Raw genomic sequence first — 21,260 nt, 5'->3', positions numbered from 1 at the left:
AAACACACGAGTTTGTGAATTTTTTGGTGTGAGCAAATATTTTAGGGTGTTAAAAGTTTTAACATGATTTGAACTCCATAGGTTTTTGTTAACAGCAAATATGCCTCTAGATGAAAAACACAACGTCCCGCTCAAGTTTCATAAATAATTTGGGCGTGCATCAGCAGACAGACTGCAGAAGCTCATGGAACAAAGCCAAGGATTGCTTCACTGTTTTGCAACGGACAGGACATGATCGTGGCATATAGTATGTCACTGGAAAAAAAAAGAGCCATGAGAGCAGTTTACAACGTCAACTATCGCCACCACACAAATGCACTGTTTCTACATTCTGTGAAAATTCTTTGATCTTATAGAATGTAAAACTTTACAACTAATTGATAAAGCTAAACATAATCTACTGCCATGTAATATCCAAAATATGTTTTCAGAAAGAGAAGGCGGTTATAATCGGAGGGGAATGCATTATTTAAAAACAAAGTACTCATGAACAACATTGAAACATTTCTGTGTATCTATATCTGGAGTAAAATTTTGGAATAGATTGAATACTGACCTACAACAATGCCTGTAGTACTAGTCATATATCATGGGAAATATTGTCTAGTTATATTATTATTATCGTAGTAGTAGTATTGTTATTATTATTATTATTATTATTGTTTTTGTGTCATTATGAAAAACCCAGTTGCCTTTATTGCTAATAGCAGGCGTATCAATCTCTATTATTTGAATGCAATATAATTCAATGGTGTACTATGCTTAACTGCATTTATAAATATGAATAGGAAATGTATATAAAGGGGTAGGAACTGAAGGATTGTATTACAATTAATGGCATTATTTTAAACACGTACGGGACAGAATGTCGATTATTAAAGTTAGCAGCATATTTACAAGACATAACAATTGGAGATGGGAGCACATGCACAAACACACTTGCACATACACAGACACACACATACACCTGCACATACACACACACATACACAGGCACATATAAATACACCTGCACATACACACGTATACTTGCATATACATGCACACCGACAAGATTACAGAGGAATGCCAGCGGGGAGAGAGACGGAGAGGCCCGCCTTGGCGTGCCAGTCTTGGGGACCAGACGGGAATCAACTATCCAGACGATGACTAACCTCGGGAAGACCTTCCCTTGGACGTGGACCCGTGCCGTGGGAGAGAGCGAGGACGACCGATTCAACCTACATTACCCTTGACGTAAAAAACTCCTATAAAAACTAAAGCTGGGCTGAAAGATGGTGCACATTTTTTGACTGTGCTCGCCCGAGTGCAGTTTCTCGTGAGATTAAGAAAAAGCCGCCCAGATATCTGTCTTTGTACTATTTCCTGAACTCCAGAAACTGAAGAAACTAAATATCGGAACTCTAATCAGTTGTTGAGTCTTTATTTGACCCTTTTCTTCTTGAGTACAAAAAAACGAACACGCATTGGAGTAAGTTTGGCTTTTAAAGGTTGATTTACTGACTACTCCTCATTTCCACGGTGACTCAACTCCAACAGAACATGAAGGTTTATACGTCCGCCTACTCCTTTTCGAACATGTAATTTATGCATGTCTAAAATACTATCAGTGGGTCAACCACTGTCTCTTCCACATGTAGCTCTCAATTGATGACAATGTAGTTCTGTTTGTGTTTGTTAGAATTTTGTTGTTGTGGTTGCTTTTCTTGTACTGTGAACATTTTTGTTTTCATTTTACTTTTATTTTATATGTTCGAAATAAATACTAAAAAACAACAACAACAAAAATGATACAGCTTCAGAATACAATGGGATGGTGGCAGCGGACTCACACGAGCTGGAGCACAATGTGTGGTACCTTCATGTCATTGACATGCTTCAGCAGAGGAGGTATAATAAAAACCAAGAAGTCCACTGAAATAGTCAACTCCTTCATTCACACGTGGATAACTGCTCACAGCGTATCTTCAATGGCAACGCTACGGAGCTCATCAACAAAAAAATCAGCGATGTGGCGCAAAATTTCAACGCAGAAATAAAGACTACAGTGCAATACAGTCTCTGGAGCAACAAATTGTTGGAGAGACACAATGAGATGCCCTACACTGGTATTTGGTCATTATCCTAACCTACCTTCTGTACACGTTGATAAATCAAATGCACTGGAAGGTACTAAATGAGTGCTAAGGTGCGAAAATATACATCAGCTTGGCATGCTTCTAGAAAATCTTTTATTGAAGCTGAATATTCAGAGTGGTTAAGGAGGCCACTGCGTAAACTGCGTAATTTTCAAACAAGGACATACTGTAACCTATATGTAAAGGAACGAGAGTGTCCCAATAAGAGGTAAAGTGCTTGAAAGAGCAGGCAAGCCACAGGGTAGTGATGGCCAAAAAATGTACATGTCAGACATTGATGGCCTCGACATTGAATTGGAAATCATGGATGCTGATGTACTCATTAAAAAAAATATATATCATTGGATGGAGCAAAATAGGAAAAGGTAAAAACTGGTAGCAACAAGATGTTTTTGAGGAAATTGAAATTGAAAATACGGGCGAAAAGAGGGCCTCTACTCGTCAGATTAGGAATCTCCGGCTGCAGACACAACAAGCAGATTTGGAGGTTTTTCGTGTATTATAAAATTTAAGAGACGCTCCAATACAATAAATATAAGCCTTTTCTCAAATTTGGGGGGATTCACTTGTTAAGGTTAAATGTACACTGTATCTAAAGCACTGAGATTAACACAGGTTACTGTCACCGTGTCCATCTTAATGGTTTACAGCAACAAAGAGATTTTCTGCTGCAAGCCATGGATCTATGTAATGTTTTGAAGCATTCTTCCTCCTGAACAGCTGGTAACCCACTAATCTTTTCTAAAACACAAGTGATAAATATCCAATTGTCACTGACAATTCAGATTAACACTGTGTGGGTCCACCTGCTAGCATTTTCATCTAATGCAGATTTTAACAAACACATTTTCCTTGTTGGCTTTTAAAAATCTTTGGGCAGTTTTCCTCATTGTTAAATAAAAGTATGAGAGAGGTACATTACATTTATATGACTGTATACTCGATAGCTCCTGATGTAAATATGCATATAATGTTTTGTTGAAACCGATCAAAATTTATATATATGTTTATATTTTAGTACAAAATTGTTATTTTTGGTTTGAGTGAGAGAGTGGGCTCTCAACCATAAGATGTAGGAATTACCGTATTTTCGCAGTCATAAGGCGCACTTAAAAGTCCCAAATCTTCCCCTAAACTAACACAGACTGCGCTCATTATATGGACAAAGTATCACTCGCGACCATCAACCCTTTTACTCATTGGGTTGTTCGGAGTGCATGTTAGCACACCCTGCTGGACAAAGTGTGAGTCATCTATGCTTCAAAGTGACCATGACTATACATTATGTGACTATGGTGTTTGGGTGATGGTGTGGGAGAAAGCTGGACAAAAGGGCAGCTGTCCACAATGTTGTAGTCTGTCTTGCCATTTATGTTATTGCAAGCAAGAAACGTCCCAGGTTTAGACAACAGACAAAAAGCCCAAAGCATAACAGCACATCTCTTTAGACAGCCATGCAAATCTCTCTAAACAGCCATGTGATTGGCTGAGTCTGAGTGGCTCCCAGAAGGCATTGCTCTAATGGCTCCCAAGAAGCCATTGCTATATCATTTTGTGTTATTTTTATTTCTTTTTGGTATATTGATGGCATGAGAGATACATGTTTTGTGTTAATCTTATTTCTTTGTTTCATTGTTTGCTTGTATGCTGAGTTTTTTTTTTTTTTTTTTGAAACCGTGACTCTAAGGAGAGTGGTGACCAGTGAAGTCCCTCCCCTGACGTAGACTATTGCCATGATACCTATTATTGGTTAGAGTCATTGTTAATGATAGCAATTGTCAATGGTATCATGGCAACTGTCTTTAAAATGTGGCAATTGCTTATGGTATTGAGGCAAAGTGAATTACCATGGGCTGAGTCAGCTCGAGCAGCTGAGCTATTGCTATGCTAAAAGCAGCTGAGCTAGCGCCTTGCTATGCTAAAAGCAGCTGAGCTAGCGCCTGGCGCGCCCAGTGTGTGCTTCAAAGACAGAAATAGCACCCTCAACAGGTGTTGCGCCCTTTGAGGCAGCGCGTCCTATGACTGCGAAAAGAAAATACGGTATATGAAATTATTTAGGACATTAAAGAATCCAGCGGGAAAAAAATTAGTGTTTTTTTTTTTTTAAATAAACATAAATGAAAATATATCACGTGACGATATAAGAGCAAAAGTTGCAAGTCACCTGACTCGGGGTCCACAGAAAAGTATGGAAGGCCATGAAGAATGGTGTAGACAATCTGTGCACTGCTACCATATGTCGGGTCATCAGCATCTGTCGCAGTGATCTGTGCCACAAATGTCCCTGGAGAAATAATATGTGAACCACCTCAAAAGAAATGTATATGACTGAAACCTCCTAGTAATACTTTGCCTTAACTTGTATCCCATCCATGAATGATCCCAGAGCAAGAGAAGGATCCACAAGAAACTGAACAACTCCAGAATGCAATAACTAATTATTATACAATAGTTGCTATCCAAAATTACTGCTATCTGGTATTTCGGCCACGTCAGTTGGTTTGGTGATGAACAAGACATTGTGAAACTCACTCTAGTGAAATGGTAAAAAGTCTGACGATTGTGTTATTAAGTCTACTATGCTACTTTTTAATCTTTTTATTTCCAAGTACATTATAGATCGTGAAGCAAATTTTCAAATCCTCCTTTAAAAAAATGTAGTAGGTTGTAACTTTAAATAATTAATAGTAATTGCCTGAATAATTTGAGATCACAAATTAATTGCAATAGTAATTAAAGCTGTTTGCAAACCAACTAAAAAGCAGATCTTGGCACTTAGTGCCAAAGTATTAACAGCTTAATGGCTGATTGTTAAATTACCGCTTAGTAATAGCATTTGGCAAACAGATGGGCCACTAAGTCAGGCTTTGCACGCGTGTGCACATGTTTCTGCGAAATACAATTTCATTCCCGTTCAAGCACAGGTGTATCTAACATGTAGAAGACTGTATTGTGTATAAATTAAATTGGACAGCTGTAAATGTATCAATCCCTCTTTAGTTCTACAGGCGATTATGCAAAATGTGTAAAATATTTGACTCCCCACTTTGTTTTCTGTTTGACAATTGCATGGAAATGATTTACAGTACCTGTTGGAGACATCTCAGGGACAATCGCAATGTATGGTCCATCTGGAAATCGAGGTTCATTGTCATTGATGTCCTGGACATTGATAATGAACTCTGACTCAGGTTCCAGAGGAAGACCTGTTCTGACGTCTACGGCTTGAGCTTTGAGTATGTAGTAGGACTGTTCTTCTCTATCATATAGAATATAAGAGCATAAGAAACACAATTATTTACCAAACAAAACACCATTCTCAATGGCATCATGTAATCAGGATACAAAAAACATGTTATTACGTTTTGTGAAAGTTACAGAGAAAAAAACAAAACAAAAAAAACTGAGAATCCGATGACAGGCATTCTATCAGTCAGTCACTGACGTACGCCCCTTCTGGTGACAGAAACACGGCATGCCTGTCTCGTGTGTTTATGTTTTAGTTTTTTCTTGTCTTAAAAAAATATTGATAAATGACTTGGGCAATTGGCGGCTCGGTGAACGACTGGTGAGCACGATGGCCTCACAGTACGGAGGTCGTGGGTTCCATTCCGGTTCCGGCCTTCCTGTGTGGAGTTTGCATGTTCTCCCGTGCCTGCGTGGGTTTCCCCCGGGTACTCTCCCACATTTCAAAAACATGCATGGCATGGCATAATTGGACACTGGGTATGAGTGTGTGCGTGGATGGTTGTTTGTCTATGTGTGCCCTGCGATTGGCTGGCAACCAGTTCAGGGGGTACCCCGCCTACTCCCTGAAGATAGCTGAGATAGGCTCCAGCACCCCCGCGACATTTGTGAGGAGAAGCATTTCAGATAATGGATGTACTTGAAGGTTGCATATTTACTTCAGCACTAGTATCGGTCCGTTATATTTATTTCAGACACATTTGCTGCCAACAGCAGTGGTGGGCTCAGGAGTTCATAAGAAGGCTGAATGAGAGAAACAAGGATGGCGGAAAGAAAACGGAAGCTAGTTTGCAATAAAATTTTGCAATAGTGACTAGATCAATCATATATGAGCCATGGCTCACTTTAATGTGTTGGTCACATTTTATTACAGGTTATTTGTATTTTTTGTATGCACTTTCAGAAGAGATGAGTTCTATTCACTTCAATGTAGGTGGTATTTATAATGGGAAGCTGTACTTGTTGCTTGTTGTATGTACTTTTTCTTGAGTGAATTAAATTTTCAAAAAACAGGATGGTATTCTAATAAAGCGAATGGATTTAATGATTACTGTGACAGGGTTCAAAAACAGCTCTCAAGTAAAACTATGGCCAAGCCGAAGTGTGTAGAGTCCTTCCAATTTTATTGCAATTATCAGTCCAAAATAATGCTCCGTACATACCATTTGTTGCTCTTCTCTGTAGCCAGCACAGGCTCACACTAAAACAAAGACATTGGATGGCCGCCTTTTAAACCCTAGGCCCCTCCCCTAAGCCAATTAATGCAAAACATGATTGTTCTCTTCTTCAGAACACACTTATATCATCACTAATAATATTCATAATTGTAGAACAATATAATCATTCAAGCAGCCATAATCCTGCTCCCTGAGACTGCCCAAAACAACAAAAAAAAACATACTTAACTTGAAACGCGGTACTTCACTATGACGCGCCAATGACGTCACCCGCATGACGCTACAATAACCGGAAGTAACCGCGACGCTCGTTTTGACGGGGGCGCGCCACGAATGACAGGCAGACAGCAGAGAAATGTTTGTGGACCACGAGGACTATGGAAAGAAAGTTGATTTGACCGACAACCTCTATGAGCACAGGCAGAGTTGACGATCTCAACGGAAAACGGCTTTATGGTACGTGTGTGTGTGTGTGTGCGAGTGCGTGTGGGGGTGCGCGTGTGTGCGTGTTAGGTTGGAGGCAGCGTCTCCCTGCAGCTGATTGGGCCACTCCATCACAATTACTTTTTGGAAAATGATCACAATTTATTTTCAAATAATTATTTTTACTGTAAATATTACATTTTACGTTAAGGGTCAAATGCTTTGTCCAAGTGTTTTCCAACTACCAGCTAGCTGCGTATTAAGAAGAATAGTTAAAGAAGTATTAAGAAAATTACATAACACACGATGTTCGAGAATAGCTTGAAGTTAAATGCAAGTACCATATCTTTTAGTAGAGCGCAGATTTTTTTTCCTCTCACCTGCACTCAGACCCGCAGCACAAGGCCATCGGAAAGAAAACCATAACAAAAGTAAATAATAAAATCATTGTGACAAAGAGTCAATTAAAATCAAGCTAGGAGAACGTTTCGAGACAAACGGAAATTCCGTGGCTGACGTTATTTTGAGTGGATAAGAGAGACGTACTACAAATATGAAGTTTATTACCACCTGTATGAATTTAAACAAGAGTCTCGCTATGTTTCCATAGAAGATGGTTAACAACCCAACAAGAATACCAGGCAAAGTCCTCAGAGCATATGCCCACCAGCTATCACATATATTTTGCAGGATCTTCAACTGATCCCTGGCTCAAGCAGTCATCCCCTCCTGCTTGAAAACTTCCACCATTATTCCTGTCCCCAAAAAGTCAACCACAATCCACCTGAATGACTACCGTCCTGTTGCTCTCTCGCCAGTCATAATGAAGTGCTTTGAGAAGACTGGTTCTCCAGCACATCAGAGACTGCCTTCCTCCCACACTGGACCCTACCAGTTTGCAGACCGAGCTAACAGATTCACTGAGGACGCCATTGACACTGCTCTGCATGTTGTGTTGGGCCATTTGGAACAACAACAGAGCTATGCCAGGATGCTCGTTGCGGACTACAGCTCGGCATTCAATACGATCATCCCAGACATCCTCATGACCAAACTGGACATTCTCGGCCTCCCCGCCCTCACACGCACCTGGATTAAGGACTTTCTGACCAACAGACCCCAGACTGTGATGCTCGGCCCCAACACATCCTCCACCCGAACACCTCAAGGATACGTTCTGAGCCCTCTCCTGTACGCTCTCTACATCTATGACTGCAGCCCGGCCCACGGAAACGACACCATCGTCAAATTTTCTAACGATACTACAGTGGTTGGTCAGATCTCAAAAGGTGACAGGACATCTTACAGGGAGGAGATCCAGAGACTAACGGCTTGATGTGAGGACAATAAACTACAGCTCAACACTGCAAAAACGAAGGAGATTTTCATCGACTTCAGGAGTTAATCTATTATATATATATATATATATATATATGTATAAAATTAAATTATTGTTGTATTGCACTGGAGCGGGGAACTCTCTAATCTCGTTGCACACTGAGTACAATGACAATAAAGGGCATTCTGATTCTGATATCTGTTTCTATCCAATTGTCAAGAGGCTGACGGGATTAAGGCTGCCCTGTTTATTGAACGGATGAATGGTGAAGAATGACATGTCCTCATCTGATTGTGAAAATAGCATTGTCCAATAATTTGGTAAGGACCTTCCATATGTTGTCATATGCCATCAGTCCAGACAGGATGTTTTATCTTGACAGGAGGTAATCTGCAAAGATAGGCATTTCGTCCCTGGGACGGAACGGTCCGTCCGTCTGGCACAGACAGATGTTAAATTTTGGAGCGGGGAACGGAGAAAGATGAGTTTTGTAAGCTCGGCTTTACGAAACAAAGCCGAGCTAGCCAGCTGAGGGTTAAATGCAAGGACAAAAGCGCTTTAAAGGCCTCTACACACCAATCCGACGTCGGCCGTTGTGAGTAACTGACATTTCAGCCAAGAAGTCGACACGCGGGGCCGAAAAATGACCAAAGAACACACAGCAAAAGCCAATGGAGACGCAAACTACTTTGGACCTTTGGTGAATATGTGAGAAGTAGTACCCCTTCATGCCATTGGTGGTGATAGTCAATGAGTAGCCTTTGACGATGATGTTGAATAATGGCGGTCTTTCATGAATGAGAGTGATTACTTTGTTTTCACACTCTTCTGCTCAACCAGCCATTATGTCGATAGAGGACTTGTGAAAATGACCAAAGTTCATGAGAAATTACTTCAATTTTCACAGTTTTTCCGCTTTCATCAATTCCTGTTCATGTCTTGATTCGCAAGCTAACAACCAATCACAGTGCTCATTTAACCAGACAGTCCGAATTGAATGTTCGGACGAACATGGCCCGCCAGACACCCCAATAACAGCTCAGACTTTATGACGTTGCACGCAGCACCAAACAGACAGCGTGAACCAACTTTCCGATGGCCGATGTCGGAACTCTTTCAATCAGATATTGAATTCAAGATGGCGTCGCGCATAGACGCAGCGGCTAACGGCTCTCTCTCCCAGTGCTCTTTATTTGTGTTTGCTCGGTCTTATTGGCACCAGCTGGGGCACAGTATCGATATACCCGCCAGGACATTGTGGACATTGGATATCGATGCAAAATAACCATCACAGAGGAAATTTGCTATGATCGCAAAATTCCTGCCGAACTGGCGAGGCCGCCCGGCTCACCGTGGGTTGTCATCGGGACCGTGAGGGGGCGCAGACGACGGAGAGAGAGGAAGCAGAAGCGGGGCTGCAGGTCCAGTGTCTTGCTACGGCTACGACGGCAGCCCCACAAGCAACCACTGCCGAGTCTCTACCTCACCAACGCCAGATCCGTGGTCCATAAAATCGACGATCTGGGATTACAAATCCTGGGAAACCGCGATGTGCGAGACAGCTGTGTGATCGTCATCACGGAATCCTGGCTGCACGCCAACGTCCCCGACGCTAGCATCCAGCTAGCTGGGCGCTCGCTACATCGCGCTGATCGGACGAGGGACATCGGTAGGGGCAGGGGGCTCTGTGTTTACGTGCATGAGAACTGGTGCAGCGACAGCATGATTGTTGAGACGCGCTCTTCCCTCGACATCGAGTACATGTCCGTTAAGTGCCGGCCTTATTTTCTCCCGAGGGAGCTAACGGTAGTGCTCGTCACAGCTGTTTACATCCCTCCTGATGCTAACACTAGCACGGCGCTCTCGCTACTCGCGTGCGTCATCAATAAACAACAGCGGGCCCACCCTGATGGCGTTCACATAGTAGCGGGGGACTTTAATAAGGCCAATTTAAAGACTGTACTCCCAGAATTCCACCAGCATGTCAAGTGCCCAACAAGGGGAGACAACACTCTTGACCATGTGTACTGGAACATCAAGCACGGATACAGAGCCCTCCCACTCACCCCCCTCGGCCAGTCAGACCACCTGTCTTTGCAGCTCGCACCTGCGTACACCCCTCTCAGACGCAGATTCAGGCCCACCACAAAGACTGTGGAAACCTGGCGTGATGACGCCATGAGTGAATTACAGGACTGCTTTCAAGACACCAACTGGGACCTCTTTGATCATCAGGACCTTGATGTTTACATGCAATGTGTACTGGACTACATCAAGTTCTGCATGGAAACTGTGTCCCTGACCAGGACCATACAAACCTTCCCAAATGCGAAGCCCTGGATGTCCAGCCAGGTTCGCTCTCTCCTCAAGGCCCGTGACGCTGCCTTCAGGTCAGGCGACAAAGCCCTGTACAGGGTGGCTCGTGCTGACCGGAGCAAAGGCATTAAACTAGCTAAGGCGGACTACAATAGAATAGAATAGAAATAGAAATCCCTTTATTGTCATTGTACTCAAGTGTGCAACGAGATTAGAGGGCTCCCCTCTCCAGTGCAATACAACAATACAACAATAATACAGACAAATATATAAATTAGATAAATAAAGAAGACAGTGCAATGGAATTCAGTACTGAATAGGGCATATAGAAACACATCACAATGCTGTTTTGCGAGGTTAGGGTGGTCTCGTGTGTGTGTGAGAGTTCAGTATGGAGATGGCTCTCGGAAAGAAACTGTTTCTCAGTCTATTGGTCCTTGATTTGATGCATCTGTAGCGCCTGCCAGAGGGCAACAGGTCGAACAGGTGTGAGTTTGGGTGGGTATTGTCATTGACGATGTTGAGAGCCCTTCTGAGGCACCGGGCGGTGTAGATGTCCGACAGTGGGGGGAGAGGGCAGCCAATAATCCTTTGCGCTGTTTTGACTGTCCTCTGGAGCCTCACTCTGTCCGCCTCAGTGCAGCCGCTGTACCAGGTGGAGACACAGTACGTCAGCAGGCTCTCGATGGACGAGTGGTAGAAGGCCAGCAGCAGCTTCCTGTCCAGGTTGAATTCCCTGAGGACTCTCAGGAAGTGCAGACGTTGGCGGACCTTCTTTACCACTGCTGTGGTGTTGTGACTCCAAGAAAGGTCATCGGAGATCTGTACTCCCAGGAACTTGAACGTGTGGACCCTCTCTACACACACGCCTTCGATGCAGAGGGGGGGCGGCAGCGTCTTGTTCCTCCTGAAGTCGACGACAATCTCCTTTGTTTTAGCAGAGTTAAGGTGCAGTCTGTTGTCCTTGCACCAAGTTGTCAGTCTCTTTACCTCCTCTCTGTAGGCTGTCTCGTCACCTTCCGAGATCAGACCGACCACTGTCGTGTCGTCAGCAAACTTGACGATGGTGTTGTTGCCGTGGGCCGGGCTGCAGTCGTAGGTGTAGAGGGCGTACAGGAGAGGGCTCAGCACGCATCCTTGGGGGGAACCGGTGCTCAGCGTGCGGGTGGAGGACGTGTAGGGGCCGAGCAACACAGTCTGGGGTCTGTTGGTCAGAAAGTCCTTAATCCAGATGCGTGTGAGGGCAGGGAGGCCGAGAGTGTCCAGTTTGGCGACGAGGATGTCTGGGATGATCGTGTTGAATGCCGAGCTGTAGTCCACAAAGAGCATCCTTGCATAGCTCTGCTGTCGTTCCAGGTGGCCCAGCACAACATGCAGAGCAGTGTCGATGGCGTCCTCAGTGGATCTGTTAGCCCGGTATGCAAACTGGTAGGGGTCCAGAGTGGGAGGAAGGCAGTCCCTGATGTGCTGGAGAACCAGCCTCTCGAAGCACTTCATAATGACTGGTGTGAGAGCAACAGGACGGTAGTCATTCAGGTGGACGGCTGGTGACTTTTTGGGGACAGGAATAATGGTGGAAGTTTTCAAGCAGGAGGGGATGACTGCCTGAGCCAGGGAGCGGTTGAAGATCCTGCAGAAAACATGTGACAGTTGGTGGGTACATGCTCTGAGGACCTTGCCTGGTATTCCGTCGGGTCCAGTAGCTTTCCTGGGGTTGACCGCCAGGAGCGCGCGCCTCACATCGTGTTCCTCTACGATGAGTGGGGGGGAGTTGGAGCTTGAAGTGCGGGGGTGTGACGGTTGGGGCGAGTCAAAGCGAGCGAAGAAGCAGTTAAGCTCCTCTGCCAGCGATGCACTCGGGTCTACAGAGGTCGTGCTGCTGCCACGGAAGTTGGTGATGCTCCGTAGACCCTGCCACACCTCCCGTGGCCTGTTACTGGCAAGGTGGGCCTCCAGCCTCCCCTTGTAGGTTGCCTTGGCTAGCTTGATGCCTTTGCTCAGGTCAGCACGAGCCACCCTGTACTGGGCTTTGTCGCCTGACCTGAAGGCAGCGTCACGGGCCTTGAGGAGAGAGCGAACCCTGCTGGACATCCAGGGCTTCGCATTTGGGAAGGTCCGTATAGTCTTATGTTGGGACACAGTTTCCATGCAGAACTTGATGTAGTCCAGTACACAATGCGTGTAGACATCAAGGTCCTGATGATCAAAGAGGTCCCAGTTTGTGTCATGAAAGCAGTCCTGTAATTCACTCATGGCGTCGTCACGCCAGGTTTTCACAGTCTTTGTGGTAGGCCTGAATCTGCGCCTGAGAGGGGTGTACGCAGGTGCGAGCTGCAAGGACAGGTGGTCTGACTGGCCGAGAGGGGCGAGTGGGAGGGCTCTGTATGCGTGCTTGATGTTCGAGTACACATGGTCGAGAGTGTTGTCTCCCCTCGTTGGGCACTTGACATGCTGGTGAAACTCTGGGAGTACAGTCTTTAAATTGGCCTTATTAAAGTCTCCCGCTACTACGTGAACGCCATCAGGGTGGGCCCGCTGATGTTTATTGATGACGCACGCGAGTAGCGAGAGCGCCGTGCTAGTGCTAGCGTCGGGAGGGATGTAAACAGCTGTGACAATCACTACCGTTAGCTCCCTCGGGAGAAAATAAGGCCGGCATTTAACGGACATGAACTCGATGTCGGGGGAAGAGTGCTTCTCGACGATCGTGCTATCGCCGCACCAGTTCTCATGCACGTAAACACAGAGCCCCCCGCCCCTCCTCTTACCGGTGTCCCTAGTCCGATCCGCGCGATGTAGCGAGCGCCCGGCCAGCTGGATGCTAGCGTCGGGGACGTCTGCGTGCAGCCAGGTTTCCGTGACGACGATCACACTGCTATCGCGCACATAGCGGTTTCCCAGGATTTGTAATCCCAGGTCGTCGATTTTGTGGACCACGGATCTGGCGTTGGTGAGGTGCAGACTCGGTAGTGGTTGCCTATGGGGCTGCCGTCGCAGCCGTTGCAAGACACCGGACCTGCAGCCTCGCTTCTGCTTCCTCTCTCTGCGTCGCCTGCGCCGCCTCCCGGCCCCGATGACCAGCCATGGTGAGCCGGGCAGCCTCGCCAGCTCGTTCGGAATTTTGCGATCATAGCAAAATTCCTCTGTGATGGTTATTTCGATATCCAATGTTCACGATGTCCTGGCGGGTATATCGATGTTGTGGAGGCAGCAACAGACCACTGGAGGTGTGGCAGGGTCTACGGTGTATCACCAACTACCGAGACAGCAGCATGACATCTGTAGACCCGTGTGCATTGCTGGCAGAGGAGCTTAAACTGCTTCTTCGCTCGCTTTGACTCACCCCAACCGTCATATCCCCAGGAAAGCTACTGGACCCGACGGAATACCAGGCAATGTCCTCAGAGCATGTGCCCACCAACTGTCGCATGTTTTCTGCAGGACCTTCAACCGCTCCCTGGCTCAAGCAGTCATCCCCTCCTGCTTGAAAATTTCCACCATTATTCCTGTCCCCAAAAAGTCACCCGCAGTCCTCCTGAATGACTACCGTCCTGTTGCTGTCACGCCAGTCATCATGAAGTGCTTTGAGAGACTGGTTCTCCAGCACATCAGGGACTGCCTTCCTCCCACTCTGGACCCCTACCAGTTTGCATAACTAACAGATCCACTGAGGACGCCATCGACACTGCTCTGCATGTTGTGCTGGGCCACCTGGAACAACAGCAGAGCTATGCCAGGATGCTCTTTGTGGACGACAGCTCGGCATTCAACACAATCGTCCCGGACATCCTCGTCGCCAAACTGGACATTCTCGGCCTCCCTGCCCTCACACGCATCTGGATTAAGGACTTTCTGACCAACAGACCCCAGACTGTGTCGCTCTGCCCCTACACGTCCTCCACCCGTACGCTGAGCCCCGGTTCCCCTCAAGGATGTGTTCTGAGCCCTCTCCTATACGCCCTCTACACCTACGACTAGAGCCCGGCCCACGGTAACAACACCATCGTCAAGTTTGCTGACGATACGACAGTGGTCGGTCTGATCTTGGGAGGTGACGAGACAGCCTACAGAGAGAAGGTCCAGAGACTGACGGCTTGGTGTGAGGACAACAGACTGCAACTCAACATTGCAAAATCAAAGGAGATCGTCATCAACTTCAGGAGGAACAAGACGGTGCCGCCCCCCCTCTTCATCGAAGGCGTGTGTGTAGAGAGGGTCCACACGTTCAAGTTCCTGGGAGTACAGATCTCAGATGACCTTTCTTGGACACACAACACACCAGCAGTGGTAAAGAAGGTCCACCAGCGTCTGCACTTCCTGAGAGTCCTCAGGAAATTCAACCTGGACAGGAAGCTGCTGCTGGCCTACTACCACTCGTCCATCGAGAGCCTGCTGACGTACTGTGTCTCCACCTGGTACAGCGGCTGCACTGAGGCGGACAGAGTGAGGCTCCAGAGGACGGTCAAAACAGCGCAAAGGATTATTGGCTGCCCTCTCCCCTCACTGTCAGACATCTACACCGCCTGGTGCCTCAGCAGGGCTCTCAATATCGTCAAAGACAATACCCACCCAAACTCACACCCATTCGACCTGATGCCCTCTGGCAGGTGCTACAGGTGCATCAAATCAAGGACTAATAGACTGAGAAACAGTTTCGTTCCAAGAGCCATCTCCATTCTAAACTCTCACACACACACACGACCACCCTTACCTTGCAGAACAGCGACGTGATGTGTTTTTATATATCCTATTTCGTGTTATTTTCCATCTCACTATTTATTCTCTTATTTATCTAATTTATATACTTAATTGAATTATTGTTGTATTGCACTGGAGAGGGGAGCTCTCTAATCTCGTTGCACACTTGAGTACAATGACAATAAAGAGATTTCTGATTTCTGATTTCAGATATTGTACAAACATGAACAAATTGTTGGTACCCCTTTGGTTCCGAAAGAAGAAAACTACACAGGTCAGAAAATGAACATATACTGTATAATAAAAAAATAATGAAAACTTGATTCAGATTTTGATTGTGGACCTTCACTACTCTCTTCTGGCTCACTGAGCACTCAGATCCACAATATTCACCTGTCTGCCAATAGTCACACTCCAAAATGAGATCAACACATAAAAAGCACTTGTTGGAAGAAGTGTGGCACAAATGTGGCCAACCACACTCATATATTCAGGTCATGCACTAATTGGGCACGTTGGAAATATGTTTTTGACACACTTAAAGTTATTTTTAAACAGAATATTACTCCACGAAGCCTGGTGGTAGCATTTTTGGGAATTTGGGAAAATAGTCTGCCCCAGAGTGAAGTGTTGCGCTTGTATTGCTCACTTAGCAGAAATTAAGATGAAGCAAGACAGCACAACTTTATACTACATTACATCACGCGAAACAAACCTGGAGTAACCTTTTTAGAATGTTGAGCAACATCTTAAATTGTGAGAGGTTTTGCCTGAAGCCAGACATGATTAACAAGACAGTGTTTATCAAAGAATCTGTAGAAGTTGTACTGTTGCATTCAAGCCAAGCATGGATGCTCGCATGGAGTTGTTTGTAGGGTAATAATAATCGGGCCCCCCATGCATCTCACGTGCCCCCCTAAAGACTGAGGACTTGTGACGGGCCTGTAGTGTCAGAAAGTTGGTTACTATATGGAAATTCCATTGCACATGCTAAATTAACCTATTTTCATTTACTTTTCTGAGGAGACAAGTGAATCGTGTAGCAATTTTGCCCTTTAGGCAGCTGTGATCTTGAGTGCACCCAGTTACTGGATCAGCTTACTTTGCGTGCAGTGTGAGTGGAGTGTATTTTTATATCCACTATGAACATTTTAGTAATTCTCTTAAATAGCTATGAGGGAATTGGAGATTTAAGAAGTGACCAGTCTTTGTGTTGTAATTCCCATGTAAATGAGATACTGTCCAGGGGGACAAAACGCTTGACCAGTATCTAGGATTGGAGCACTCGAAGTGATAGTAGCAGTCAGGATGGCACCAGAAGGCCACTTCAAAGAGCAACCACATCTGCTCTCACCGTAGGGGGCTTTGGGGGCAAAATCGAAGACTAGTAGAATGAGAATGCATAATAAACAAGGTAAAATTAGATATTCATGACCGGTGTGGCCATTCCCTATAAGAAGGGAAGGCTAGAGAGAGGGGGAACCCTTTCCCTTTTTCTTTTTGGGGAGACTTCTTTTGACATCAGCATGTGACTTGAATAAAATCTCTTTCTAACCAAAATGGCTGTGTCAGAGAAGTATTTTCCATGACCAATTCTGCCATGCTCGGCGACCTGTCCGGAGGGAAGCTGAGCCAGACCCACACTTCAACAACAAAACCACATGAGCTATCAAGTTTGTGCTTGTTTTTGCATGTGCAAACCTCAACTACAGTAAATCAGGACCTTAGAATGCTGAATTAATTTACAATATTTACAAGTACTGTAATTGTAATATTGACCTGTCTAGCGTCATCAGAACATGTATGTCTCCTGTAACTTGATCAATTGTGAAGATGGACCCAGCTCCTTCTCCTGAAAGTGTGTACTTAACTCTGTTGAAACCGTGGTCCATATCTGAGTGGAGCTGAAAGAAGAAAATGGAAAGATGGTTTGGTACAATTAGTCACACTGATGTAATATCAACAGTCTGTCTTCTATTGCTGCATTATATTACTATTTTCAAGGTTGTCAAAAACGCAGAAAATGTATTTATTTTTAAATACACATGCAATGTTTGCTGATTATAGGGTTTATAATTAAAAAAACAATTAACTGGCCACTGTAATTAGTACCCAACATTAAAATTGTTGTTTTGCTTAAAAAAAAAGTTGAAAAATAAATTGGAAATTTGAATGAAGAATGAAAAAAACACTGCCTTTATATATGCCTTGAAATGCCAAAAATCTATACTATTGGTTAGTCAATATCCATGGTTTTTAAATGGTTTGTGCTCTGTCACAATGCAATGCACTTCATGATAGTGAGGAAATTCTGTTTCAAGAGAAAAAAATTTCCTCTTTCTGCTTGATGTCAAGGATCAGTTTATGAACATATCATAATCATCTGCTATCTGCAGAGGCGCATCTATTAGAGTGGGATCCAGGTCTAAGGGCCACCCCAAAATCCTGATAAACAAGTTGCCTCATCACTGGGAACATAATCTGTGATGTGGCGCTTTTGCAGTTTTTCTTAACAACTATATAGACATGATACATATATATATATATATATCCATCCATCATCTGTACCACTTCTCCTCACTAGGGTCGCGGGGGTGCTGGAGCCTATCCCAGCTATCTTCGGGCAGTAGGCGGGGGACACCCTGAACTGGTTGCCAGCCAATCGCAGGGCACACAGAGACGAACAACCATCCGCACTCACACTCATACCTAGGGGCAATTTCCAGTGTTCAATCAGCCTGCCATGCATGTTTTTGGAATGTGGGAGGAAACCGGAGTACCCGGAGAAAACCCACGCAGGCACGGGGAGAACATGCAAACTCCACACAGGATGGCCGGAGCTGGCGATCGAACCCACGTCCGATGCTGTCTCTCACTGTGAGGCCATCGTGCTAACCAGTCGGCCACCGTGCCGCCCATATATATATATATATATATATATATATATATATATATATACATGCATACATTTACATCCAAAAACATGCATGGCAGGCCGATTGAACACTCTAAATTGCCCCAAGGTATGAGTGTGAGCGCGGAGGGTTGTTCGTCTCTGTGTGCCCTGCAATTGACTGGCAACCAGTTCAGGGTGTACCCCCCCTACTGCCCAAATATAGCTGTATATATATATATATATATATATATATATATATATATATATATATACATACATATATCTATATATATATATATATATATATATATATATATACACATACATATATATATATATATATACATATACACATACATATATATATATATATATACACATACATATATATACATACATATTTATATATATATATATATATATATATAATTTATACATGAAGCATTGGTTTTAACAAGTTTAATAAATTAAAGTCAAATAATTTCAAAGTGGCTCTTCAATGTTTCTGAGGAATACTTTGGACACACCTGGTCTATGTGATAAAACTGAACAGAAACGTCAATTACCACTCTCCTGCCTTCAAGAAACAGCTAAAAACATGGAAAATGGCCATGTGAGAGATTTTCAGAGCTGCCTGCAGTTACTGATTGTCCATATTTTGCCACTCAAATTTCTGCACGTGATCTCGATGTAAAAATAAAAACAAAAACCATTGCATGAACAGGTTGAATATTATAAACAATATCTGGTTGAGAATTAAAATGTACATTAGACAACACACTGCTTCGTTAGCTCGGGTGACATAATGCGTCACCGCCACAAACGTCGCAGCTCACTTCTTTCTGTTTCAAGGAAAATTAGCAGTTATGACAGCATAAGATTTGTGTTCCACCTTAGAGGTTCCTCTCTATATAGAGTATGACAATAAAAGTGTTCATCTTATTACCATACCTTACCAACGTACTGTGGTACAGAGCCTGTGTATTCTTCCAGAACAAAGAACTGGTTCCATATCCAACCTCTTTTAATACGCTGAACGTGTGACCTTCCATGTCTCAGCCTTGTTCTGCCCGCTAAGGATGTCATGGCGGGCATTACCCCACCTCTTTTCCTAAACTGGATCTGAGGACATTGGGGACTGGGGGAACTAGAAACCAAGAGGAGACAGGAGCATGCCAGAAATACAGTGGCATATTCCCATGTGATCCTCAGGGAGAAGCTGGTCATTACAGTTGTTGGTTATTTCAAAGGTGAAGCATCAAAAACTGGATTATCTCGTAGAGTATGCACAACAAATTTTGATGTTTCCAATGTTGATCAAGCCAACGTACGCCTATCAAGGCACATGTTGATCAAGGGATGATAAACCGTATGCTTTATTTGCCTGGTCTTCTTTTCAGGTTGTCTTTGCCAATCAGCGTGGGTTCCTAAAAGAAAAGATACAGATTACAAGATCTATTCAGGAATATACTAAATACAATTTTATTGTAAATGTTCCTGATATTGTCTCCATAATGTGACTCACCTCAACCCCCAGCACCTTTGAAGAAAAAAAATGTTGCACCGTGCCAACAATAAAAGAAAAAGTCAACTGCATTTTACTTGACCATCTCGAGCGTGTGTTTAATATGTTCAAATGATCTGTTAAATCTGACAGCTTTGGTGAAATGTGTGTCTTTTCGTGATGCTCCTTTTATAACCAATCAGAACACTCACCTATTTCCAATTAACCTGTTCACCTGTGCAATGTTCCAAACTGGATTGAAAATGATTTACAAATCATTGTATTTGTTTTTTGTTTTACACACAGTTCCAACTTTATTGGAATTTTAGTTTGTAATCGAAATTAAAAAAAAAAGTGTTGTGTAGTTAATTATGTAGTAGAGTGGTAGGTTTAAATAGAGCTATAGATCCCTTTGTTTTCCTTGCGCCTTTATCGTTTTTACTTGAGGCCATTATCTTTATGTCTATGAATGATGAGATGTAATGGAAATTATATTATTTGCTGTGTTTCTTGATTCATTGTGTTCATTACATTTAATGTTTCGTTTTATGTTGCTGCAACCTTAAGGTTTACAATTTATACAGATGAGTAATTGCCACGTGTTCAACATTCAAGACTCACAGGGGCACTAGTAATGCCCAAGTGTGCTGAGAAAATGTTGAGTCATTCATAAGATGCACACTTCACACCCAAATACACATATTGAATGACTATAGAATACTGAAATGACCCGACCACAATGACGAAGAATGAATGAAGAAAATTAAAAAAAAAAAAAAACACTGAGCTCAATAAATTATTTCTCTATTCCGGAAATTACACAACAGGAATCAACATGCTGCGCAAGGACTGATAAGCGATAATGTTAGGTGAAACAAACCTGCTCTGTCCCTCGTGGCGGTTGCTGCTTGGATTGGGTCCAAGTTTTTCTGTGCAGGTCAATTTTTCTTCCTTTTTTTAATCACTGTCAAACTAAATCATCAAATCATTCACCTTCCCTCCTCCTCATTCTCTCTCTGGCTGTGTATTCTCACAGTTCTCTCTCATTCTGTATGTTCCTCCCTCTCATCATCTCTGTTGGCGCCATATATCCCTTGATCCTGTTTTCTCCCTCCCCCAGTCGCTGTCACGTCATTCGGTCTTGAGTTTCTGCATTCTTGTACGTATTGTAGACATTTTTCTCAAGTTTGATTTGTGTCGTCACCTTTCGTTGTACCGCAGTATATTTATAGCCTAATGAGTACGTCTACTGTATATTCCCTCCCTGCATTACTTTGCTCAGATGAACCACAGTTCTTCTTCAGTGTTTCAGATGCTAACTAGCATTTTTTATTCACATTCTTGCATCATTACAGCAAAGGAATATCAAAATGTAATTTAAAAAAAGATAAAATTTGAAAGCACTCACAATATGGATGTTACATTTCATGGATGTTTATTCACAATAGTATACCTCAGTGGACTGCATCGTAATTGCAAATGTCACAGTAGTTTGTGCAGTGACTGGGGAAAACCCATGCAA

At 43.8% G+C, this 21,260-nt stretch overlaps 1 protein-coding gene across 1 annotated transcript in view; it reads right to left on the bottom strand.

Annotated features, from left to right (window-relative positions):
- The window catches only part of LOC148325165 (cadherin-12-like), a 45,212-nt gene extending 25,751 nt beyond the window's left edge, over positions 1–19,461 (bottom strand). The window contains exons 1-4 of the mRNA XM_088311198.1: positions 19,186–19,461; positions 17,118–17,242; positions 5,228–5,397; positions 4,303–4,422 (exon numbers count right to left, since the gene is read on the bottom strand). Of these exons, the coding sequence (XP_088167324.1) occupies positions 4,303–4,422; positions 5,228–5,397; positions 17,118–17,242; positions 19,186–19,461 (691 nt within the window). The remainder of the gene's footprint in view (positions 1–4,302; positions 4,423–5,227; positions 5,398–17,117; positions 17,243–19,185) is intronic.
- Between the last annotated feature and the right edge of the window lie 1,799 nt (positions 19,462–21,260).

The sequence above is a fragment of the Idiotropiscis lumnitzeri genome, chromosome 12 (assembly GCF_059441095.1).
Source record: "Idiotropiscis lumnitzeri isolate Australia: NSW breed Sydney's pygmy pipehorse chromosome 12, RoL_Ilum_1.0, whole genome shotgun sequence".
Taxonomy (NCBI): Eukaryota; Metazoa; Chordata; class Actinopteri; order Syngnathiformes; family Syngnathidae; genus Idiotropiscis; species Idiotropiscis lumnitzeri.
This window is presented reverse-complemented; position numbering and strand designations above follow the sequence as displayed.